The 26,801-nt window shown below is 37.4% G+C and overlaps 3 protein-coding genes across 23 annotated transcripts in view; 1 reads left to right on the top strand and 2 right to left on the bottom strand.

Annotated features, from left to right (window-relative positions):
• The window catches only part of LOC107997812 (synaptosomal-associated protein 25), a 30,472-nt gene extending 11,261 nt beyond the window's left edge, over window positions 1-19,211 (top strand). For 4 of the 21 annotated variants that reach the window (XM_062075234.1, XM_062075231.1, XM_062075238.1 and 1 more), the window contains exons 4-7: window positions 5,644-5,692; window positions 10,307-10,424; window positions 10,806-11,079; window positions 12,663-19,211. In XM_062075234.1, coding sequence (XP_061931218.1) covers window positions 5,644-5,692; window positions 10,307-10,424; window positions 10,806-11,079; window positions 12,663-12,725 — 504 coding nt within the window. In that variant the 3' untranslated portion in view covers window positions 12,726-19,211. Of the gene's footprint in view, window positions 1-1,320; window positions 1,370-5,643; window positions 5,693-8,128; window positions 8,178-10,306; window positions 10,425-10,805; window positions 11,080-12,662 lie in introns of all 21 variants that reach the window. The other 17 variants (XM_062075232.1, XM_062075229.1, XM_062075235.1 and 14 more) reach the window with 5 other exon arrangements.
• On the bottom strand, window positions 18,517-24,429 carry LOC133666116 (uncharacterized). Its single transcript, XM_062075221.1, has 4 exons — window positions 24,123-24,429; window positions 21,566-22,028; window positions 21,147-21,390; window positions 18,517-21,074 (listed from the first exon to the last, which is right to left on the bottom strand). The coding sequence occupies exons 1-4, from the start codon at window positions 24,283-24,285 to the stop codon at window positions 19,473-19,475; spliced, it is 2,472 nt and encodes an 823-aa protein (XP_061931205.1). The 5' UTR covers window positions 24,286-24,429; the 3' UTR covers window positions 18,517-19,472.
• Window positions 24,430-24,575: 146 nt separating this feature from the next.
• The window catches only part of LOC107997811 (protein similar), a 28,460-nt gene continuing 26,234 nt past the window's right edge, over window positions 24,576-26,801 (bottom strand). Inside the window, exon 14 of the mRNA XM_017056660.3 lies at window positions 24,576-26,145. Coding sequence (XP_016912149.3) covers window positions 25,801-26,145 — 345 coding nt within the window. The 3' untranslated portion in view covers window positions 24,576-25,800. The remainder of the gene's footprint in view (window positions 26,146-26,801) is intronic.

The following is a 26,801-nucleotide window of genomic DNA, read 5'->3' as shown; positions in this document are numbered from 1 at the left end:
TTTTTTACATACACTATATATAATGTGGACTTCCTTTTCATTCTTGGATATTCAGTCTCCTCTAGACTCTTCGATTAATATCTTCTCTGTTACTCTATTTCTCTTTTTTTTTCTCTTTTTTTCTCTATTTCTCTCTTTTTCTCTTTCTCGATCTCTCTTCTCCGCGAGGATCCTCTTTTCTTCCTTCCACTCGGTGGGAGGAAGAGGAAGGGATGATTGACCGGCGACGGAAGAGAACGAGAGAATTCCTCCCAATGAAAAAAAAAAAATAAAAAAATAAAAATAAAAAGAGCGGTTCTTTTGACTCGTCACGCGTTACTAAAACAGAACAAAAAAGAGTACGTACAAACACTAAAAAGAAAGTAATGCATTGAATAATAACAAATACAGAGAAAAGAATCAAAATCTGTGCGAGCCTTCACGCTTGTAACGAAATCTCGATTAGCCAGAAGGAAGATCTGAAAATAAATAAATAAATAAATAAATAAGTAAATAAATAAATAAATAAATAAAGTTTAATAGATAAACCTACAACAACGGCGACGACAGTTACAGAGCAACAGGAACAACAACAACTACAACAACAACAACATCGTCATGATCGATAACAACATCAAGAACAACAACAGCAACAACAAGCGACAAGCCTAATCTAGAGATCGAAAAAAAAAATATATATTACTCATTCGAGCCAAGACCGATAAATAAATAATAACGATAACGTGTCTCTATCGTCAATCTTATACATATTTCGTTACGTGTCCGTCAATCTGCCCACCTATCTTTGCATTACAGGCGGTATAATATATACATATATATATATATATATAAATATACATATATATACATATATTATTGCAATCGCCTATCGTTGTGAGCGCGTCAAAGGCTTGAGCAATTCATAAAAATTAAAAAAAAAAAAAAAAAGCGTCAATTTTAAACCCAACGAGAACAAAATATAAACAAAGAAAAAAAAAAAAAGAGAGAACAAAAACTATTAAATAACCGATTTTAATAAAATCTTTTGTCCGTTAATACTAGCCGCGTAATAATACTAGCCTGATCCGGTCACGATATATCCAGCACCGTTTTTGTGAAAAGATACCTTAACTTACTTTGCCCAATTCTATCCACCGACTTCCGTTACACCCTCCGTTTCTACCTATCGTAATACTATATACTACTAATATACTACTAATATTACTATACTATATACTTACTACTAAAAAAGAAAAAAAAAAAAAAAGAAAGAAAAGAAAAAAAACAACTCTCTAACACTGGTGGTGGTTGTCTGTGTTGTGCTGCCTCTGTCTGTCGTAGAGCAAGGAGGCTGGCATCCGTACTCTGGTCGCACTCGATGACCAGGGAGGTGAGTGAATCGCTTTTTAGCCATATAAGTAAACAACAAGAAGGAAACCTCGGCTTTCTCTCACAGAATTACATTACAATTGAACTTGTGTCTCGTGCCACACCTAATCCAAGCACAAAGGAATTTTTTCCTCTCTTTCTCTTTTTCTCTCTCTCTCTCTTTCTCTCTCTTTCTCTCTCTTTCTTTCTCTCCTTTCAAGATCCTTCGATCGTTCCCCGTGGCGACAATTCCACTTCTCGCACCGAAGATCACGGGTGGGATGGGAATACCGATAATATCGCGTTGCTCCTTCGCGGACTCATTTCCTCACTTCCTCCTCCTCCGCCTTTCCAGGTCGATCGCGTTTCTATATCTTTGTTTTCCTCTTTTCTCTTCCGTATTTCGTCTCTTTCTCTTCCTTCCTTCTTTTATCGTCCAACGTGCTCGAGAACTTTCGTTCCCTGTACTTTTCCAACTTTGAAAAATCGATAGACACTTCGCCACGGTCGCTTATCTCGAGCACACTCTCGCAACCTCCTGACCTTTTTTTCGCAGAGAGAGATTTGTTAACACGTCTCTACGCGTGTCTTCGCGTTCTCTTTCGTTTCACCTCTCTCTCCGATTTCGAGAGGTAGTTTCCTCTTCTTCTTCTTCTTCTTCTTCTTTCTTTTTTTTTTTTTTTTTTTTTGAATTTTATTCGCGCTTCTAATCGATACGCACATCGCCGAAAGTAATATCCTCGTTGTATATCGTATAACGTCGGTTAAGTGTCGACTCTACGTGTCACGGTTGATTACGGCCGAAGGAAGGGACCAAAGGCGAATTACGAGGCGAATTATCGATCGATCGCGATATATAACCATCTTTCCTTTTTTCAGTTTTTTGCCCTTTCTATTTTTTCAACCGATCTGTTTATTCGTTACGGGTCGTAGGAAGGCATTCTTTTAATAACACATGTACCGTGAAGCGCGAAGAAACACTCTCCGATCGTGTTTCGATCGATTGTGCTCTACCTCGCCGCGGTTCTACGTCAAACCAGATATATCTCCCTGGTATATATACCTCTTGAGATTCGTTGAACTAGCTCTTCGCTAATAATTCGATCAATAGAAGTTTCTCGCGTTCGATCAACGGACGTTCTTTCTTCTGTTTATATTTTTTTCTTTTTCACCTTTTTTTTTCTTGTTTCTATTTCTCTCTCTCTCTCTCTCTCTCTCTCTCTCGCTCTCTCTCTCTCCACCTACGTCGTATATACACTGTCATGAAAACTTGTAGAATCATACACGCAACTCCCTGCTCGGTGAAGTTTCTTGCAACGAGAAGTAGCGGTAGATTTTTGCTTTTAAATATAAACGGGGTAGAATACTCGTAGCGGAAGCATCGAACGAGACAGTGCGAATTCGCGATTGACGATGAAAAGCGACAGCCAACTACCACTGTACAGTCGTACTATACAAAATACTACTATTAGTACTTATTACTACCTACCGTTACTACGATTACTAGTTTTACACCATCAACACTATTAATACTGTTTAACATTGTTAACTTTTCTTTACAATCAGTCAAGTGCAAAAGTAGTGGAAGATAGGCATCAATTCGTCGGTTGAAAGATATTATGATATATTTGAGAGATATTATGTATTTTTTACAGTTGTATATAACTCGTGTTGGAATATAACTAGAATTTGAAACGATCGATTTTCCCTAGACTTTTGCACAGGCAATTTACTTAAAACGACACTGTCCACTAATTACTTACTAATACGACAATACTGACACTGATTATCACAAACATTAATTGCTGGTGCTGCTATTGCTGCTGCTGCTGTCAGTACACAGAATATTCGATATCGGAGAACGCTGTTATAGAATCAAATCAATACAGAACATCATCCGCGGGATCAAATTGACTCGTTTATTAATTATTATTATATAACGTCCTGTTTTTTTTCTTCGTCCCTTTGTGTGTCTACGACTTTTCTCTTATTCGGCTTTCTTCTCTATTAACGACCTTTTTTTTTTCGCGCTTCTTTTAATCTTTCTCTCTCTTAATTTCTCACATTTTTTTTCTTTACATTTCTATCTCCCTACTTCTTGACAGACTTTTCTCTTTCTTTTCTCTCTCTTTTTATACACAACAATAAAGTACTCGAAGCGTAGACGTGTATCTCACGTGTACGTATGTATGCATCTCGATTAGACGCATACGTATATGTATTTTCTCAGTCTCTCTCTCTCTCTCTCTCTCTCTCTCTCTCTCTCTCTCTCTCTCTCTCTCTCTCTCTCTTCTCACAAATACACACATTCTTTCTTGAATTGTGTATCTTTTTTTACTTCGTAGCAAAACACGAAGCTTCTAGCTGTGTCGCTTATCAGTCAACGTGTAATACGTACATATTATTTATTATATTATCTATTCATATTACGAATATACGTATCAGATCTAGATAACGTTTATATACATATATCGCTTAAAAGTATGTATATAAGCCCATGTATTTACCTCATTTTCTTTAGTGTACAAAGCCCAGACAAGTACTTCTTACTTAATGATTCGTAAACGTTAGAGGTAGATGTTTGTCTCTCTCTCTCTCTCTCTCTCTATCTATCTATCTATCTATCTATCTATCTATCTATCTATCTCTGTCGTTTTATTTCTCTCTTTTTATTCTTTTCTAATTTCTCTTTCCTTCTCTCTCTCTCTCTTTCTCTGTATATATATATGTATGTATATATATATATGTACTCTACGCATACACATGTCTGTATATATGTGTACATATATGTATACACGTATTACGTATATTCTTCTCTGTCTTCTCCTTCTTCTTCTATTCTGTTCTTAATTTGAATTCCTTTTTTTGCATCAAACGTACTTTTTGTCGACCGTCGTCTTACCAAAGTAGGTGTTATCTGCCCTCCGCTTTTTTATCTGCGAGTTTACCGATGCCGTCGTGTACATACTATTATTATTATTCTTCTTCTTCTTTTTCTCCTTCTTCTTCTTCTTCTTCTTCTTCTTATTATTATTATTATTATTACCATCATCATCGTTATTATTATAATTACTGTTACTTTATTATTATTATTATTATTATTATTATTATTATTATTATCATTATTATTATTATTATTATTATATATCGTGCATATATAAAAGCGATTGTGCGATTATATTAGTTATTGATTCGAGCCGGAGAAAAGTAGCACGCGTCTCGTAAATATGGCTTTTTTACATTGTTTGATCGACAAAGAAGCAACGATCGACGAAGAGGGGAAGGGGAAAAAAAAAAAAGAAGCGGCGGCGAGCCACGAAATCATTTTGTCACCGCTCGTTGTCTTCTTGTTTGTACATAGTTTGTCATAGTATGTTGAATCGGTATTTATTACCACAGTAGAATTCTGATTTTCTTATTACGTAGGTATCCGCTACGTTCTCATCCTCGAAGCTGCCAAAGATCAGTATATATTATATACTGATCAGTACATATATATATATATATATATCCTTTATATCCTTGCGAATTAATTTTATATAATTATTTAGCAATGCGATGCGCATGGTGCAAGCAGACGTGTGTTACGTCGATGTCGCCGTGTGAAAGTTGAAAATCCATGTAAATCTTTAGCTAGTAATTCGTTCCACTTGCTCTAATTAGCTATGATATCTCATCGTCATTTTTCTTATCATCATTTTTTCTTTTTTTTTTCCTCGCGTCATCCATATATCTTATCTTTTCGTCGTTATTATTATTGTATTTTCATATTATTGTTTTCAACTTTATCATCACGTTCAGGATGTCCGTCCGTGAGAAATTAATTTGAATTATAAAGCAAGAAATTTTCGATAAAAAAAAAAAAAAAAAAAAAGAGAGAAAAATTTCGAAGGAAAAGTTTATAAATTTCTGTATCAATTCTGTATTCCAATGTATTCCTCCCTTCCACGGACCTGCATTTTGAACAGAATTTTTTCTTTCGTAGAGAAAAATATAAACTTTTTTATTTTATTACAACCTGGCACGTTTTGTCACACGACACGAGGATTCCGTCGAATTCCTTCGAATTCAACGAGACGAGTAATAAATACGATAAACGCAGCTTCGAGTTGAGATCCATTCATCGCGATCATTTTGATATTGTTCGACGAACGATAAATAAATATGATGATAAATGTGGCAAGGCGTGCCCTCGGTTTGCTTGTTTGTCTCTGACTTAATTTCGCAGTTGTTCACGCGCATCACTGAACGATCTTTCATTTCCGTTAACGTGTGGGCCCTTCGACCCTGTCGTAGAGCGAGGATGTCGCAGCGAACACTCTGACGATGTTAGATCATCAAGGCGGTAAGCAGTTCCCTCAGCAATAAACAAACAAACAGAAAAAAAAAGAATAATAATAATAAAAAGTTAATTCTTCTCTCGAAGAATGTATATTGAGAATATTAAAAAAAAAAAAAAAAAAAAAAAAAAAAGGCGAGAGCAAAGGGATTGAGAAAAAAAAAAAAAAAAAAAAATGGGACATTGAAAAAAAAGCAAAAAGTAATACAAAAGTAAAGACGAACAAAGTTTTTCAGTTCACTCGATTTCGTATGATTTGACGATTTTTTTCTTTTTTCTTTTTCTTTTTCTTTCTTTCTTTTTTTTTTTTTTAATTTCAAAGACAACAGAAAAACAAAAAAAAAAGAAAATAGAGAAAAGATAGATCTTTTTATTTACACTTTCCACGGTTGACGGGACTATATTCGTTGATATAGGGACACACTTTGACACGTATCTATATAATAAGCGTACGATTCAACGCTTTATTCGCGTTATATATCGACATAACTCGCGCGAGTTATTAATCCAGTCGATTCACAGATTGTATTAATTTCCCTGAGAAATCGCGTGCGCGTTATTCGACAAGGGCACAACACTTGAACCGATTCACGTCACCGAGAGTTTCGTTCACGATCGATCGAGACGCAATTGATTCGATTCGATAAATCACGCGACCCTTGGACTCGCAAACGGAAAGGAAGAAGAAAAAAAAAAAAGAAAAGAAAAGAAAAAAGAAAAAATACGCATAGAAAATTACGAAGGAACAAGAGATAAACTTTGCTTGACTAGCTTTTTGTTGGGGAAACGGGGTAATCGATGGACGACTGACTTAACGTGTACGGACTATAAATAGATATGTGATTTCCGCCTAATCTATTCGGGAACTGAACGCGCGTTATATCTCTGATTCTGATCTCTTTTTCTGTCCTTTAGCTAAAACAACTTTCTAATTCTGCATCTTACAGCGCCACGGTACCTCTGAGTGCCTACACTACTGGAAACGAAGCGTGTCTTTTCTTCCTTTAATCTGCTTCTACGCCTTTGTCTGCTCCTATTTAACATTCGACTTCTCGCATCATCGCCACCGAGCCAGCCACTCGCCTTTAACTCGATTCGCCTCATCGATTGAATCCATTTTCTTCCCCCTCATCCCCCTTCATCCCCCTCACTCACCACTCACTCTATCGATAGACTCGATTATCCATCACCTCCTTGACGAGACTTTGAAGCCACCCTCCGTGATAACAGAAATATATATTTATATATATAATAAGAACGTGTGTGACCGCACGTTTCGTCGCTAGTAATGCCTATAATAATTTTTATATAACTAGTTGTAATTTGTTTTGCTATTGAAAAATTTCACAGATCGAGGTGCATATTTGATTAATCCCCTTTGTATAATCCAATATAGAGTTATTCCAGTCCCCGGAGTGGAAGCGTTGGATTTACCAATGGCTCGATCGCATTCGAAGATCGTCGTCCCTCGTCGCTTCCTCGTTTCGTCGTGAATTCATCTTCGAATGAATTTTCATCTTCGTTGTCCTTCTTCTCTCTCTTTTCTTTTCCTTTTTTTTTCTTCCTCATTTCTGGAAAATACTCTCGATCCTCCCGATCCACGCGAAGCGAAGGAGGAAGGCGACCAGGAAGGAAGACGATGTATGTCGCGATAATATTCAAGATGCATTGTTCCCATTTCTCATTTCTCTAATCATCCGATCAAGCGCCGTCTCAGCTTCGCCCAGTTGGTAAATCCAGCTTCACATCGAATTCTAGTTCACTGTCACTAAATAAAAAAAAAATCTGTAAAAGAGTTCCCAGTCCTCCAGCAGCCTGACCCAAGCAATTAGAATTATAATAATCAGGATAAATTGTCGCCGTACGCGCCCTCTCGCTCCTCCGTTCCCTCATCTGTCACCAGGATGATGGACGAGATATAGTTCCTAGTGTGCAATCCACGATGAATCCGACTTTCTCGGGCCCGAAATTGTATAACCGAGGAAAAATAAAACGGAAGAAAAGCGGAACGAAAGCGAAAAAGTTGTTGTCGGCCTCGTCACGATCGTGCGTTTTACGTGAGAAAACGGAGAACAGTAGCGACGAGAGTGAATATGAAACGAATGATTCCATTGATCCGTGTTAATTCAATTGCAATTTGTCCCTCCTTCTTTTCTCTCGATTGTCTCTCTAATTGAACATTTTCGCGATGGACGCGAGGCGGTCCGATTCCTCGTTGATTAGCGACGATTCCAACAAGTTGAAAAGAAGTTCAAGGATCGTTTTCGGGTCGTTTTCTCTCTGTCGGGGGACGAGGCACGCGAGAAGAATTGAGAAAAAAGATAAATAAACAAATAAATGAGAGAAAAATTGTGTCGTGGAGCGAAGCGAGGGAGCGTTTCGACGGTGCTTCCTGTATATCTCACGTTTAACACGCCGCTGATTGGTCGGTTGCCTGTTTAGAGCCACGAGGTCGGGATGAAAACCCTCGTAATGCTGGACGAGCAAGGCGGTAAGCCATTTCAATCTAGACATACAAACATTAAATACTTAAACGTAAAAAAAAAAAAAAAAAAAACGTCTCTTACAAATAATTTAAAATAAATATTGATATTTCGTATCAATGGTCTCGATGACTGACACAAAAGCAACGATCGACGACCAATTATATGTATTCTACTTACTATATATGTCCTCCATACGTTCTCCACCCGCCGATGTATATAATATTTATATATAATTATCATATGAGTGCATATATAGTTATATATAGATATTATATATATGTGTATATATAATATATACACGACACTAATTGCGTGTAATAATATCGTCCAGACACTAATGCAATCCCTTTAAATCGGAAATTTAACTTTTGATCGAACGATTGATACTAATCAGAGGAGAAAAATACATAAAAAAAAAAAAAAAAAAGAAACCACCAAAAAGACAACAGATTCGTTCTTTCAACATCTTATCACATTCCTTCAACGTTCAGATCGTTTACGTTCGAAAAATCATCAGTTACTTTTTCCCCCCTTGTTCTTGAGTTTTTCTATTTTCTTTCTCTCTGTTTCTCTATCTCTCTATCTCTTTCTCTTTCTCTCTCTTTCTTTCTCCAATACATTTATTGCATCTTATTTAACTAACCTAACCGCTTACCTTAATTTTATATATATATATATATATATATGTATATGTATATATATCCTTCTTTTGCATTCTCGATTCTTCTCCTTCAATCTCCCTCACTCTTCTCTCTCAATCATCGCTCTGCTCTCTTCCACTGCTACCTATTATCCTATATTTCTCTTTTATCTCTTCCTCTGCCTCTATCTTTTCACTCTCTCTCTCTTTATCTTTCTTTCTCTATTTCTCTCTCTCTCTCTCTCTCTCTCTTTCTCTGTATCTCGTTTATTATCTTTCTCTCTGCGTCCTATCGTTCTCTCCGCCTGCTTCCTCCTATTCTTAACTCCGTTTCCTTCCGTGAACGTAATCTCACGAAGGCGAATGAACAAAAAAACAGAGAAATACAGAAATACAGAATACAAGTAGACGAACCAAAAAAAAGAAAAAAAATATAATAATAATAATAAATAAATAAAAAAAAAGAAAACAAGTGAAAAAAAAAAATAAAATTACGTCACAAAGAGATACGGACGTAATCGGGTCGCACGACACGCGCTCCACGTTTTAAACGCATCCCTCCGGTACTTCCGGCACGGTGTAAGTCAAAACCTATTGCAATCTTATTACTACTTGTTATCTTATTGACCGGCACATTTTGCATCACCGCGTTACTCTCAACGTGAATATAATATTTTGTTCAATTCGTACCCAGTACCCTTAGAATCCACCGTACACCCCAATACATACAGAATTACTCACCCAAATCTTAGGATCTTAGGTTACCCTTAGTAGGGAGACTCTTTGCTTAGCTGTTGCACTTTCGTTGCACTCGTTTTTTTCTTTTCCGAGGATCGTTGAGAGAAAAATTCGTTTCGACGTATTTTAAAAAATGATGATAAATATTCGTATGTATATTCGTATTTTTAACATAGAGCTTTCTTTTTTTTTTTTTTTCACGTCGTTCGAACGTGGATGATCGTGATAAATTTTATCGACGCGTTCCGCAATTGCAATAAGACGAATCTCTCGATGAATCCTCGTAAAGTATTATAAAACCACCAATCGTCATTTAGGATCAAGGAGTAGACAAGTGTATAGAATATTTTGCAATTTGTTTGTTGATAAAATAGAAAAACTAGAAATAACGATTGAAAGCATGATAAGAAAGAAATCTCTATTCCTCGATAACTCGAGAAAATGACGATTCACTTCAATTTTTGAGAACAAATTTATAATTCTCGAAAGAGAATGGGACAGCGTATTCCCCTGTTTCTTTTCTCTCTCTCTCTCTTTTTCCTTTCTCCTTTCTCGAGTATGTAATTCAATTTTTTCTTCTTTTTTTAGCAAATAAATTTGTGTTTGGTTAGAGGCAAAACGTAGAACTGTGTTCCACCGTGACTCGTGGAATTTTTTATTTTCACGCCTGCTGTCTATTCTCTTTCGAGATACTTACTCTTGTTGGAAACACCGACAGGATGTATGTTAACGTTGTTTTTTCGTACGATGAAACAGAACAACTGGACAGAATCGAGGAGGGTATGGACCAAATCAACGCCGACATGCGCGAGGCCGAGAAAAATCTCACGGGAATGGAAAAGTGCTGCGGCCTCTGCGTTCTTCCATGCAACAAGTAGGGCTGTCCCGAAATCGCTTTACCCCTCTTCTCTACGCCTCTCTCACACCCTTACAAATCGAATTTCTTTATTTCCAGCACACTCTCTACACAGAACAGAATTCTTGTAACGTCGTCGACATTAACAGCCTCGCTTCAACCTTTATTTTCGTACATTAGAAAAGATCAAAGATCAAAGACATTTCTTTTTATTTCTTTTTTTTTTCTTTTCCACTCTTCACGAAATCTCAACGTTGAGATACTTAAGAGAAACGAAAAATGTTTGAAGCACGATACTACTAACGATACTACTTCGATGTCTTCTTTAACGTGTCTTTACTTTCGAATCGTGTATATACGTATTCGTACATACACTGATGAAACGATCTTCTTATACAGAGGCGCCAGCTTCAAGGAGGACGAAGGAACGTGGAAAGGAAACGATGACGGTAAGGTGGTGAACAATCAACCCCAGCGGGTGATGGACGATCGCAACGGGCTTGGCCCTCAGGGCGGATATATCGCCAAGATCACGAACGATGCCCGTGAAACGGAGATGGAGGAGAATATGGGCCAGGTGAACACGATGATCGGTAATCTGAGAAACATGGCGATCGATATGGGTAGCGAGCTGGAGAATCAGAATCGGCAAATCGACAGGATCAATCGCAAGGTGAGGGAACGAGTCGGGCTTGAGTTTGAAAAAAGTCACGAAATTGGATGGATCTATTTCGGTTCTTCCTCCCTTCGCAAATATATATCGTTCTACGTAATCTACTTGTTAATCCAATAAAACGATCGTAACGATCGTAAATCATGCATGGAGCGAGTTAATTAGAAAAGGCGAGAGGAAGATCCGAGATAGAGTTGATTGAAATAATGATTACGATTACGTACGATTAGCTCCGCTATTATATTCTTTTATTTCCACGGAGCATGCGCGTGGACTGTTTTATCTCGCGATGCACGCGCTCAGAGCGATGCATAACACGTTCGTTGTCGCTTTCGCTTTCTTACATCGCCCTTCGATCTACCTTACCACCAGTTCATGCCTCTCTTGTCGTTCCTTGGCGCGATGCCAAAAAGAATCGAGTCGTCGTTCGTTTCTCGTCTCCTCGCGGCAATCCCGTCCTCGATCAAATCCTGTGCGGCGGTCTTGCCAGATTTTATTTTCCGAAATCGAGTCCAATCCGATCGAATCGAATCACGGTCGAAAAGGTATTACGCGGGTGATATATTTGCATGGTATCGCATCACAAGTGAAACATCGAACGGATCATCAGCATGATTTTGCAAAAAAAATAAAAAAATTCGCGCCTCCTCCAAAGATTGTCCGATTATACTTCTGGCCGCCGACGATGGGCAACGTATCGTGCGAGTATACGTTCCACTTGCGAGCATTGTTCTTCCCCTCTTTTCTCTCACGTATTCCTTACTCCTCGAGTCATTCGATCTTTAATTTCGAAAGATCTCTAAGCCGGGTTTATCTCATCTTTCAGGAGACTGCATTCGATAAAACATTTTTTCTCTATTTTTATATTATATATATATACATATATATATATATATATATACATATATATATATATATATAGTATATATATTTATATATATACACATCATTTTTATATTGGCACGGAAATTCTATTTATCGAAAAACGAAACGATCGTTGTAAGAGAGATGGTTGCACCATCGAGGATTGAATAAAATAATTACAGTATATATATATATATATGTATGTATATGTATGTATATATGCACAACTGCACAAGTTTCGAGTAACACGGATAAATGATCGTTTCGTTTTCACGTTGGCATGCGTACGCACGTGCACCGCACGACTAGCCGCCCCTTTAATTAACCCTTTCTCGTCATCGCACCACCAACGTCATTCTTCTTTTTTGCCACCCTCACGGGGTCTATGTTCAACCATGTTCTGCAATCACGAATAAAAAAGAAAAAAAAAAGAAAAAAGCAAGAATATGTGGTAAAAAAAAAAGATGAATTGGAAAAAAGAAAAAAGGAAACGAAAAAAAGAAACAGATGGAAAATTATCGCACTTTAGCTATTTGGTCAATCCTGACCGTATCTCACACGCTTTGTTGCCCCTTTTTTCTATCTTTCTCTATTTTTATCTTTTCCTTCTCTGTTTCTTCTTTCCTTACGTTCGATTGAAAAAAAAATAAATAAATAAATAAATAAATTCTCTATCTTGTGCCACCTTGTGACCAAATCCAAACTGTGATAATCCGCAGGGCGAGTCAAACGAAACGAGGATAGCCGTGGCGAATCAGCGTGCGCACGCTCTACTCAAGTAAAATGCGTCTCTCTGCCCAAGTACCCGTCTCCTCCGAGCCCCAAATTGTCAAACAAAAAAAAAAACAAAAAAAATATATATATGTGTGTATATATATATATATATACGCACAATGCATATATATATATATATGTATATATATATATATTATATCAACTCCAAAAATATTGTACGCTCACACGCCCACGACCCCTTCTTCTGCCTTCTCGTCGTCGGTCGGACATCGCCAACCCGTCAACCCAACTCGTGTCTCCAACTCGATCCACCTGTTTGTGCTACAACGAAATCATCGAGCCTTCCGGTTTACATCGATTTATATATTACGTGTGTTTTATGTCTCGTCTACTTAGTGCAATCTCCCTATATACGCATCGTTCTCTACACCTTACCGTTCTGTAACCCGCGCCATCTTTTTTGTCGTCGCGTTGTCGTCGCGTTTTTTTTTTTTTTTTTTTTACGTTCTTTCGTAGATAATTATATACGATATACCCAGGATGCATAATTATATATATATATATATAAGTGATATTTACTGTGTACGACGATGATTTAACCTTTCTTTAGAATCTTATTTGTCGGATGAAACCCCACAGGATCGTCATCGCGCTCGTCGTTGTCGCGCCAACTGTAATACGAGCTCTGTTTCTCCTTTATTGTTAGCATTCCCTTCAATCGATTCAATATTCCCCTCCCCTCCCCCACTGAATATTCAATTTGCCTCTTTTGCCTTTCACCGACCACTCCTCGCTATCGGTCGGATAATTGCATCGATCGGGTTTGAATTTATATTCGTTCAGAACGAAAGAGCTCGAACGAATGAAGGAATAATAATCGGCGAGTCGAAAACGGCGAGGACGATGACGACGACGACAAATGGTGAACGAGGAAAGAGCGCGGAATAAATCCAAGTTAACGAGGTCGACAATAACATGATCTTTGATACACGTTTAAGTTTGGGTTACGATCTTTCGTTTGTTTGTTTTTTTGGCACGCAGGGCGAATCGAACGAGACGAGGATAAAGGTGGCCAACGAGCGAGCCCATCAACTACTCAAGTAAGGCCACTCTCGACCACTTGCACCCCGTCGGCCACCAACAGCACCAAATACCATCATCACCACTATCACAATCACAACTACGACACTATCACCAACAACAGTTACAATAACAACCACAACAACAGCAATAACAACAACAACAACAACTACAACAACAGTGTTTATAATAAAACCAGAACTATCAGCTACAAATAATACATACAATCGATTACTCTTCGTTATTCATATACCGTTACTTAAGTACTCATATGCTTACTTAATTTATTTGTCACTTTATTTGTCACAATGTACTTATATTCATCGTGAACAGTATAGTACAGACGTGTTGACAAATAGGCGATTGAATACGATCGATAACATCGTTCTATGATATGTTCTCTTTCTGTCCTTAAATTTCTTTCTTTCTTTCTTTCTTCTCTTTTTTGTTCTTCGTTTTTCTTTTCTTTCAATTAGTCAATAATCGCGTACGTTATTTAGAAAACGTCCAGAATGATCATTCATGTCAATTTTACTCGCAGTTAATTGATTTATTGTTGTTCCAACGATCGTCGCCTCGAAAAAGTTATTGCCTTCTGGGAAATAAATTGTACCATTGTATGTGCTGTGCCTTTTATTTTCAACGAATGTTAAAAAGTAAATTCTATTTGAATATATCGCTTGTATCTTTTTTTTTTTTTTTTTTTATTCGTTTTGTGTTATTTTAACCAAGTAGTTCGATTCTTTATACGACCATATTTTCGTTCCCTTACGACCTTTCGTTTCTTTTCTTTGATTTGTTATATGTTGTGTACGAACTCTTCGAATGATTTTTCAAAGAATCTGCTCGATCGCACCTACGAACTTCATCTTTAACCCTTAAGAGAGCAAATTTTCATCTCTAAATGTAGAAATATTTAAGAGAAAAAGTTAGAAGAGAAAAAAAAAATTAGTTTATTTACGAATAATATTTACATGTAACGAAGATGTCGACGCGAGATAGCGCCGTCAAGTCAATTCAGTGATTCGGTAGAGTTTTTTAAAAGACAAGCAGACATTTACGCAGAAGTAAAAAAAAAATAAAAAAAAAGGAGAGATATAGAGAGCAAATGAATAAAAATAATAAACGAGTAAAGATTTTTTCATCTTAATTGCACGTTTATCCAAGTTCTTCCTCTCGTGATATAGCGTTTACACTTTTAACGATTTATCTAAAAAGTTTCTAAAAATAAGAGGAGAGATTATTAAATGATAAATTAAGAAAAAAGTCAAAAAAAAAAATCAAAAAAATAAAAAAATAAAAAAAAGAAATAGAAATCCTTTAGCTAAAAAAGAAAAAAAACGAAACGCGTCAAGTATCGTGCGCCTGTTTAAGGGTTAAAGATTACCCACAGATTAACGAGAACAGAAATGCATATACACACAAAAGAAATGACAACAAGAGTTGTACCGGGAGCGTGCACACGCTGTTTGTTCTCTGCATCGTGCGTGTACGTGCGCAAATCGAAGCGATTCTGTACACATACACATGCACAATTCTTACATCGGATACATACATATGTCACACAATCGTATAATCACACAGAGGACACATACACACACATCCACGCAAAGAGAAATAACAGAAATAAGAAAAAGGGAGAATAATGTAGATCGCACAGCGTGTGGGAGTGCACATGTGAACGATACATACGCACAGCGAGGATCCCCCCCCCCCTTCCCCTAGATAATACATACCATGTATAATTTGTTATCACGATTAGCGTTACGACCAAAAATATGTACAGTAGAATCGATACTTAGACGGACACCGCGTGTGTATGTGTGCGTGTGTGTGTGTATATGCGCGTATGCCGGGACACACGCGCGTGTAAATTCGAAGCAGCTAGTAGGTCGTAGCCGAGCGTGCTAAACTGCGAGGAGCAGCCTCGTTGAGATATCTTTACGTATCCCACGTTCGTGTAGAGACGAACTTATAGACGAGGGAGCCTGCCTTAACCGGCAAATAAGATAGATATTTAGATTCCTTGGAGAGATGATCGAGTAATTATCCGCTTATTCTTTTTCTCGTGTAACACGCTCCACGTCGAACATCGTGCGATCAACGAAACATTCTCGCTCCCCGCGAGAACTCGAGGAAAAGTGGAACGAAACGCAGCGCAGAATCGCAGAGCGGAGGAGGACGTTTAGCGCGGCAGCAAGTCGATTTCTGTGAAGAGGGAAGAGATGGGTGGGTGTTCTTCCTCTGTGAAGAAGGAGAAGCGAAGAGAGAGTGAGAGAGAGAGAGAGGGAAGATTTGATTAATCTAAACAACGAAGAAGACGCGTCGTTTCGAAAGAAAAGAGAGGGGGAGAGGGTGCGAGAGAGAGATGGGAAGAAAGGAAGGAAGAAGGAAGGAAGAAGGAAGGTGTTTAATGTGTAGATAGAATTTTGTTCATCGTTTTATCTGTCGACTCACCGTAGATCGATTCCGTTTCTCGCGGCCCCGCGCACGCTTGTTAACGCGCCGGGGTTGTCACTGTAAGGTTAAACTCCAAATGAAAGAAGTGACCGAACGCGGTAGGGAGAGCAAGAAGAATAATCGACAAAGAATAATCGAAGATTGTACATTATTGTATTTACACGAAGCGAAGTACCTCTACTTTGTATTGTACGAGCGAAAGAACGAACGAACGAACGAATAATAATAATAATCCATTTGTACGCCGTGTCGACACGGCGTCGAGGGATTCCCCAGTTGTTCCGTTTTTTGTATCGCGATCTGCGTGTATCCACGTTGTGTATCCACATTTATCTCTTATCTTCCACCGCGATCTTTCTTAATTTACGATCATCACATTGCACGCGAATTTCAGATTCGCTCGACTCGTTTCAGATTTCGATTTTTTTTCCTTTCTTCAACTTCGTACAATCCGTAAAGGTCAAGGATAATTTATAATCGAGTGAAAAGTAAATGAAATAAAATGACGTGGTTACCGCAGATCGGATCCAACACTGCAGATGAGCGATGTTTAAGCTGTCAGCCAGCCTTAACAGTATTCGCATCTTTACACTTACCTCTTTAGCTTTAAGAGAATGCATAGAGACAGAGAGCCAGAGATGCTGTCAGCGCTGACGTTGATCCCCCATCCCCCCTCTTTGTAGCATCAAAATTAGTCCGTAGAAAACGAACACGTATGGAACGAGAGTGAGAGAGAACGAGCGAGCGAGCGAGCGAGAGAGAGAGAGAGAGAGAGAGAAAAGCGAGCGAACGAGAGAGAGAAAGTGAGAATGAGCATATATATATACGGAGTACGAAAAGATTTCGTCGTGCAGATTTTTTTATGTAGATTCACGTTCAGTGAAGCAAGAGATACGTGTGTACCGTATTTAGTATATTGTCGATAAGCATGATGATTTCGATACACATAACTACGTATTATATACATATATATATATATATGTAAACTTTTTTCTGAATTTAACAAATTAATCATATATATATATATCGATATTGTATAAATATTGTAAGGGATATCGCCCTCGAGTCGCGCGCGCGCTGCGTTATGAATCGAGCACAAAGAAGAAAGGAAATATATTACGCGTAGCTCCTTTCGATTTCGCTTGTTCGTTTGCTTTTATTATTGAAACAGCGATGCAGGAAGCGTGAAAGGTAGGAATCGATGGCTTGCAAAATTCTTGGACGCTTCGCCGGACGAACGTACTAAGAATTAAATTAAAAGAGAGAATGAGAATGGAAATTTGATGAACGGGAGAATAGAGCAAATGAATGAATGAGAGGGAGAGAGAGAGAGAGAGAACGAGAAATAAAGAGCAAATGCACCGATATTGGTAATAATTATGATTGTTACTCGAGATCGTTAGGCCTATCGTAATTATTTACTTTAACGGAGAAAAGATATACAGAACAATTATAAATAGGTATAAATATATATATATACATATATATATAAAGATTATGTATATATGTATATATATATATGATACAAACATATACATGCATACATGTATGGAACGAGCGCGGTGAGCCCCCTTCTTATGTAGACCTTTAAAAAGGGAAAAAGAAAAAAAACAAAAAAAAAAAAAAAGAAAGGGAAGATGAGAGGGATTTAGAGTCGGATGGGAAAGGGAGATTATCTTTATTCGCGAGCGAACAAACGTTGTTATATTATCATAAATATTATATATTATATATTATACAATACGAAATCGAGCAATATTGTATTGTTACTTCGTCGTTAATATTTATCACCGCCTATTCGAAGAATTATATTATATACCTATTTTACAAAATAATCCCTCGTAATCTGAACGAGTAACTCATATCGAACCTGTTACAGGTCTATGTGGTACGCGTACTTTTAAATACCTATTCACAGGATTGTATAGAATACGCAGATTTAAGTAGATAGACGCGTAGATAGGTCAAAATAGGCGAAGTAGTTGCGGAGAAGGGAAATGGTTCACGGTGTGAATGGGAGATCGAGTGAACGACGAGAAGAAATTATAAGCCGAATAATTGAACAGCGGTTTTTACGGAGCGAGAAAACTGCGAGAACAGCGACCATTGAAAAATGAAGAAAAAAAAAAAAGTAAAAAAAAAGTAAAAAAAAAAAAAAAAGAAAGGGGAGAGGCGAAAACTCGCGATAGATCGCTCGCGACCGATTTTACCGTTGAAACGTTGTTTTTTTTTGTTCGATTAATGTATTCCAAAGTCTATGTAAGGTTGCGTGCAATTTCTCTCGAGTTACCTTTGCTTGAAAAAAGGGAAGATTTCGTTCGAGACTCAACTTCGTTCGAAGCTTATCATTCGACTGTCCCCTGACAAAGTTATTGCGGTATAGCGCGTGTTGTAGATCGAGACGATGAGAAACTGCGTGTACCGATGTTTAACGTTTGCAATAACAGAGTACGAAATCGCGATGATTTAACACAAATTGGGACCACCGTGCAAAAGTGCAAGGTGCCGAGACGAGAACGACCACGGCGCGACGAGTTCTATCGTATCGTCGATCTTTTTCTTTTCCTTTTTTCGTTTCTCTCTTCCTTCACTACGACGAACGTCCAATAACGTCTCGCGCGCCGGCCGTTTTCCGATTCTTCGAAGCGAAAAAACAGTGAGACGAGCAATCGCGAAATATTCAATAGAGTAAACACAGTGAAGCCTGATTAAGAAGTAGAACAAGTGAAAAAAAAAAAAAAGAAAAAAAGGGAAAAAAAAAAGAAAAAAATAAACGAAACACAAAGATGATGAGAGACAGGGGGGAAGTACGCAAAATATTGTAAAGCATTTGGTAAACAGACAAATTGATGAAAAATCAGCTTCTCTCTTTTTAGTACCGATGTATTGTCGCTAGATGTATTACAGAGACGTAAGAAGTATTCTTCGGCAGTACCATTATAACAAATGCCTGTGTATTTTACTTCTCGGCAAATAAACCATCAAGTATTGTACGACTGTGTTTCTTTATCCTCGATCCTCTTCGTATTAACATTTCTATTACCATTTTTCTTTTTTTCTTTTTTTTCTATTTTCCACTATTTCCTATTACTTGTATTTACATTTTTTCTTTACAATCGTTCAATCGCAATGCGTTAACTTTAATCATTTGCTATGGAAACGTTTTACAAAGAGAGCCACCTGCGTTGGATGGATTTAAACAAGGAGTGGATCGATTCGAAGGCAACGTAATCTCCACTTGATCGATCGCTGTGCTACGAGAACGGGCCGTAAGCTTTCCTTCGAATCGAACTGGAAAACCTTCGAGTATTCTCGTAAGCTTCGATGAGAGATTCAGAAGAAGAGGTTGCGCTTTGTTGAACAGGACGGTTGCATATGCTGCATTGTCGTTGCCTTTGCGGTATCGGCTTTAGTCGCAGATTTGATGGAGATGGTGGTGGAGGGAGAGCAGGAAGGGGTGGAGGTGGAGGAGGAGGAGGAAGAGGAGGAGCGGGAGGCGGAGAAGGAGGAGAAGGAGAAGGGGGAGGAGGGGAGAGAGGAGAAGGGAGAGGAGGAGGAGGAGGTGAGAAAGAACGTGAAAGCGGCGAAACGGACGATGATTTTGGATACGTTTGTAAAAAAGGTCTTTTGTGAGCTTCGAAGTCGGCTAGTAAACGATAAGAAGGTGGAATGTTGTGTCGTATCTTTGCCAAAACGTGGCTTCGTTTTATATCTGGATTCTTTTCAACTTTGGGACTGTACGCTTTTTTCAATTCTTTTTGGGCTTGAATGGTTTCTCTTCTAGCTAGAGTGTGCTGAAGAGTCCCACGAAATCTGTCATAAACATCGGTTGTATTTAATTTCACACGACTATTTTTCTTCAGATAATTAATCTTTGAATTTCTTTTCAAAATATCGGCTCCCCCGCTTTCTCTGTGCTGCGTACTCTTATCCATGCGTTCCCAAATTTTACCAAATCTTTCTAATACCTTTACGCGTCTACCAGAGTTTGGAATTCTGACCATGCTTTCTTGCAACGGATAATCGAGTTTTCCCAATTCCAATGATTTTGAAGACACGACCTTAGCGATTTCTTCGCTTTTATTTTCCACGACCTTAACGATCTGCTCACTTTTATCTCGCACGACCTTAGCGATTTGTTCGTTTTCACTTTTCACGATTTTAGCTATTTGTTCGCTTTCATTTGCTACGATCTCAATGATTCGTTCACTTTCATCCTCCACGATCTTAGCGAATTGTTCGCTTACATTTTCTACGATGTTAACGGTTTGTTTACTTTCATTTTCTACGTCAAGGATAGGTATAAACGGAGACAGTGGCGGCGGCGGCGGTGGAGGGGGCAAATTTAAGGTCGAGGAATCATCCGACAGTAAAGAAAAAATTGAGAGATGATTTTTCAGCATAACAATCTCAGATCTAGTCGTTTTGGAAAGAAGTTTTCTCTCTTCGTCCGGTTTCTCCTCTTCGTCTTTATCCATATCTTCCAACTGATGATGAGCAATTTTTTTCTTACTTCGAAAGTTTTTTGACGATAAAGTAGATTTAATAACAGGTACGCTTTTTGATTTAACCGAGGAGATTTTCGAGCGAATTTTCGTCAAAACTTTCGTACTACTCTTTCTACTTTTTGAACGCTGTATGCTTATTTCTTCCTCGTCCGAACTTTTCGAGAACGTAGTCGAAATCTTACTTCTCGATCGTTTTCTTTGCAACCGTAGTTTACTTTTTATCCCGTTTTCAGGAAAATCTTCCGGCTTAAAGAATACCCAGACGTAGTAACGAGTCTTTTGAGGTCCTATATACATCTCGTTGCTATGAGCAGTTTGCAATAATCGTGCGAAAATCGATAAAATTATCTGAAAGATAAAGAAAAATATATACAATAAAACAATTCAAGCTGCGTTTTTTTTTTCTTCTTACGTGCTTACCTGATACGCGAATAAAAGAACAAGGTATCCTGTCAAGAATATTCGAATAACTTCACCTCGATTTATAATCTTCGATCTGCACCCACTGGTACTAATGGTCAAATGTTTAGGATTGTAATCGTACACGGCACTGGGGTTCAAAATGTCGTGATGAATACAAGGTTTAGGAATGCCATTGGAACAACAAGAAAAAGGTACGTCTACGGGCGTGGAAGTTTCTTCCTCTTGCTCCTCTGGTGCTGATCTTTATCGTACGATTTAAAGAAGGAGACATTCAAATATTAGGAATACAGAATGGAAATTGATTGGAAAATTTAAAATAAAAAGAGTTAGAAAGAAAAAGAGAAATAAAGAGAGAAAGAAAAAAATAATTCAGATAAAGAGAAAGGTTAAACGACAATTGGTTCGATTATACCCACTGCCCTTCCAGTCGAGGACCTTTCTGCACATCCTTTGGTCCCTCCATCGATAGTTTAAGCCACGGAATTCGGAACCAATCTTCGTAATTGGTATCTCCGCAACATTCTAGTTCAGTTTGAACAGCGTCCACCCTCGCCTTTACGGCAATATCAATACCGTATTTCTCAATAGCTTCTATCAAGCCATCGCGACTTTTTTGCTGGAACCCGCTCAACAGAATCAAATAAGTCGCATTTAAAATCGCTACCAAAAATCCCGATAGTAAACAGGCAACCACGTGGAAGTAAAAAAGTCGATTTATATCTTGAGGATCCACCGTATCGTCGACTTTATGTCGATCCTCCAGATCGGTCCTCGTTGGTTCTAATTTCAAGCACAACCAACATTTGATTCCCAGGATATAGGCAGGAGAACAGCACAAGGCGGTGGAGAGTATTATTCCGGTCCATACGTGACCGTCACCTGCTCGTCGTGATCTGCACGTTAACCCACACATACAAACGAACATGTGTTACGCGAATTCTAAAAAATTCATCTTATGACCATTATCGAGAAATAGGAGAATTTTTTAGTACCAATCGTGTCTAATTCAAAGCATGCACGTGTATTATTCACGCCCTTCATTCGAATTTTTACAAACAGATTTCCTTTGCGACGCTTTTTGAACAAATATTTCTCAACACTACAGAATCTCTGCTGCCCTTCTTCCATTAGTCTCGAACCGTTGACGAAATTTATTTCGTCGATAAGTTAGATAAAAATTGAAAAATTTTGCGATCAGCGCCATCTCGCGTTTGGATCACCGAAGCTCCAATTCGTTACTAGTATAGCAGGATATGCAAGGAGGTATTCGTGACGTCACAGAAGAGAAGGAGAACGATATTTGTGAGAAGGATAGAAAAAAACATGGCACCCCCTCCCCACTTCAAAAGAATTACATTGAAAATTAATTAATAATTAGTTTTTTACTAAAAATTTTTGCACTTTTAAGCTTATATCTTAAAACTAACATCTCAAAGAAGTTTCTCGTGTTAATTTTAATTCGAAATTCTTTTTAATAAATTATTTATTAACGATTAAAGCGTCATATCGAACCGACGCCATTAATACGCAATGCGTATTTTTCTTATTTTTTAATTACTATGAGATTTATTTTTAAATATGAATATATATATATCTAAAACTGTTAATTTCTCCTCTATTTTCACGTATCATTTTTATTTATTTAAATTTGCTATCGTTTAAGTGAATAATTTTGTTTAATTTATGTTTATTATGGAATTTGAGGTTGACATACACTCGCCATAATAATTGTTAATAATCGATTAATTAGGAAAAATTTTTGCACTTTTAAGTTTACATATCAAAGTTAGAACCTCGAAAAATTTTCTCATATAAATTTTAACGGGAAATTCTTTTCTATTAATTATTTATTAATGATTATCAAAGAACATGTTCATAAATCTTCGATCTATAATCGAATAAGAAATAATTGATTAATTCGTGTAAATAACAAGATAATTACGAATAAAAATTATAAATAAACGTAAAGAAGGAAACAACGTTTGAGATGCATAAATTTATATTTATAAATAAATCTCATAATAACGTGAAATTAATGAAAAATATATCTCATATCGATATACGATCAATCCGTATACGACGTATTTATCGATAATTAATAATTAATTAAAAACGATTTCTCATTAAAATTTATACCAGAAACTTGTTTCAGATTCTAAGTTTGAAATGCAAGTTTAAAAATGCAAAAAATTTTACTAAAAAACTAATTATTAATTAATTTTCAATGCAATTTTCGAAGTGGTGGGAGGTATAATGGCTGATCTTCTCTATCCTTCTCGCACAATATCGCTCTCTTTCTACGTGAGGTTACGAATACCTCCTTGCATATCCTGCTATTCTAGTAACAAGTCGAAGCTTCGGCGATCCAAACGCGAGATGGCGTCACCGGTATTAAATTTTCCATTTATTTTCTTTCCTTGATTAATGAACAAAATATACACTTCGTATTTCTCTGTATCGTATTATCATATCGTATTCGTTCATTTATCCCGTACAATTACATTCTTCTGACGTAAAATTGTAAATTCGTAATAAAATTTCGTATTAGGAGAAAATAATCCGAGAAAAAGTGGCAAGCAAAACTTTATGCACGTTTTATTCATATAATCAATGGTAAACCGATATATATACGGATTTTTAAATTCTCGATAATCACACGTTATATGCACGTGTCTGGTGTATTTTTATTTCACTTTTTTATAATTTTTAAAATCACGATCTTTAATTCGTGTATTTGTGAAGCTATCATTTACGATATCGTTAATTCGATAGATAGACAGATAGATAACCAAGGATGACGCATTCTCGATGTCCGATTCTAAATCGTTGGAGAGTGGAGATAATATTTTAATACCACGTTTCAAAAAATTCTTATGAGAATTTCTAGGTATCGAGGGGACTAAGGATAGCCTGTACGCATCCATCGGACCGTCATCAATCAAGTTTAAAACGTTTTTGTGCGTAGGGACCAACCTGGAGTGATGAGGTTCAGATAATCACCAAAGCCTCTTTCGAATCGTACGGCCCAGAGGATGGCAAAAGCGAGGGCTATCAGCCCGGCCAGGTTCATAGAGAAAACAGAAAAGTAGAGTGCTTTCACGGAAGGCCAGCTATAAACGGCATTTACCAGGCCCATGTATTGTGCAGTTTATGATCGTCATCGTAGACAGTTTTGTGCGGTTCCCTTAATAATCTCTCTTCTCGAACGGCCACAATGAATAATTTACACCTCTGCCAAAGCTGTCACCTCTGAAGTTGTTCGCGCTACAATTTCTCGTGCCGCTATCTTTCCACTCTAATTTCGATCGATCGCGCATAACTTCAAGACGCGTTTCATCCACGATTTCCAACGTACAAAGGCTTTTTGTTTTCTTCTTCTTCTTCTTTTTTTTTTTAATTTTTTAAATAAAACAAAACACAGCAAAATATTAGAAAGACTATTTATTTATTTATTTATTTATTTATTTATTCATAACTTTTCTTTTCTCGTATCGTAATATCGATCTATATCAGCACTGTAATGCGGATAGATAGGATTAATAATCATAGATGTTACAATAATAAAAATACAGTGATATTAAAGTAATAAAATTACACGATTACAGTAGTTGTATCAATAAGTGAATAAGTAAAAATATATATATATATAATATAATATATAATATATACTGCGTTAGAATTTGTAATATTTCTTAAAATACGTGCACAAAACGATAAATCATAATAATACAATAATAATAATAATAATAATATGATAATAACAACTGATACTCGGATTGGCTTCGTTAAAAACTATAAAAAACAGTAACAACAACGATGAGAATTCGCAATAAACGTGTACATGATTATCGTTATCGCGAACGGATCGTCAGAAATCAATCGCCGATATACATGAATCGGCTGCAAACGAATGCTACGCGTGTTCATCCCCTCTCTCATCCACCGCTCTTTATCTTATTATTAATTATTTCTCTCGCTTCCAACAATAACACAATAATCCTCGAGATGATCGATCCCTTCCTCATCCCCTTCCTCATTTTCATCCTCTTAACCGATCAATCCGAATCGATCCGAAACGCGCCACTCGAATATCTTGTTCGTTTGACTGTAAAATCATTATTGGATTAGAGGAGGAATTATGCTCTATTATAGTCAACCGAATGTCAGGTATGTGTATATATATATACATATATATAAATATATATATATATATATATGTATCGCAAAACGGCGCTACGATAGCAGAACCTTTCTTTCTTCCTTCCTTCCTTCCTTCCTTATTTTCTTTATATACTTTATATACTACATACTTAAACACTAACATCCTAAAAATGCATTGGCACTTCTCGCATGAAAAATCTAGGATCGAAATACGGCGTAAATTTATAACAGCACATAATTATATACCAATGAAAAAATATCGATGTACAATATCTTTTTGGACGACACTCGCACGGTCAAATAGAAAAGAAACAACAACCCCGAACTGTCTTTAAAGTGTACCTAAAACGTAGTACCTTAAAAAAAAAAAAAAAAAAAGTCGCGTCTCGCTTTGGCATCTCATTTTTGCCTTTTACGAATCCATCCATCCTTCCGTATTGCAACTTCACGGGCACCGTATTTTCCAACCAAGCTTTCTCCCCGCGATCCTTTACACGAGATTTCGATCGAGCAGAGTTCCAAAGAGATCGGGCTCGACTTGGAGCAATCCGCTCACCGACATGCTCGTTTCGTAGTCGAACGCGTCGAACGGCATCATCGGCGAGGAAGGGGACGACACTATCGATCCTCCGCCGTTTATAAACGCGTTGCCGGGCATCTGCTTCCTCGTGGCTGGGCTCAGTTGGTCGTACGAGGAGCAGGACGATCCTCTGGAATCCGGGCACTGGGGCACCATTTGATGATTCTCCAGGTTCACCGACAGCGGGGACATCAGGGGTATTTTCGGGTACATGGTGGGCACGTTCCGCGACTCCATCAAGTTTTCCTGAACAACCTTTAGAATTCGATCGTTATCATCTTTGTTGTGCGTTATTGTTTACTTATTTTTCCTTTTGCCTCGCGATAATGCGTCATTAAACGTGGCGCGACGCTTCTCGCCTTGCTATTTTAATCGATCCTCGACAGGAGGAGTAATACCGATTGCATAAGGATGCGGTCAGTAATATTTGACAGATGGTTTCGTTAATCATGGTTACGTCACAGAGTTCGCTTTTTTTATTTAGGCTCGAAGCATGACCGGCGACGTTTATGACGCATCAACGCGAACCTCGGCCCTCCGTACATGAGCACGTTTAATATATCTATGTGTGTGTATATATATATACACTTTTTTCAAACTATACTTTTTAAAACGAACGAAGACTGCTGCGTTTCGTTGCGAAAGACGAGGAAATTGGGAGGCCACTTTTTTTTAAATGCGAGAGACGCGTCAATTTTGTCAAGATATATATATATATATATATATTTTCTTAAGCGTCGTCTATTTCCGCGCATACGCAATCATCGCTTTATTAATTCAACAGTTTTACGAAAAACAGTTATTTCATTCGTTCGAGGCTGACACGAACTCGAGCGCGAATTATTTTTAATTAAACGGTATATAATAATAAATGGTGTGTATATATCGATGAATCATAAATGAGATATAAA

Source organism: Apis cerana, linkage group LG5, assembly GCF_029169275.1.
Source record: "Apis cerana isolate GH-2021 linkage group LG5, AcerK_1.0, whole genome shotgun sequence".
NCBI classification, from domain to species: domain Eukaryota; kingdom Metazoa; phylum Arthropoda; class Insecta; order Hymenoptera; family Apidae; genus Apis; species Apis cerana.
Note: the sequence above shows the minus strand (reverse complement) of the source record. Positions and strands in the feature narration are given on the sequence as shown.

Coding starts and splice junctions, on each gene's coding strand:
- LOC133666116 (XM_062075221.1), bottom strand. CDS start 24,285: ATGGGCCTGGTAAATGCCGTTTATAGCTGGCCTTCCGTGAAAGCACTC. Junction 22,029..24,122: donor TCTGAACCTCATCACTCCAG/GTTGGTCCCTAC, acceptor CACGACGAGCAG/GTGACGGTCACGTATGGACC. Junction 21,391..21,565: donor GGTCCTCGACTGGAAGGGCA/GTGGGTATAATC, acceptor CGTACGATAAAG/ATCAGCACCAGAGGAGCAAG.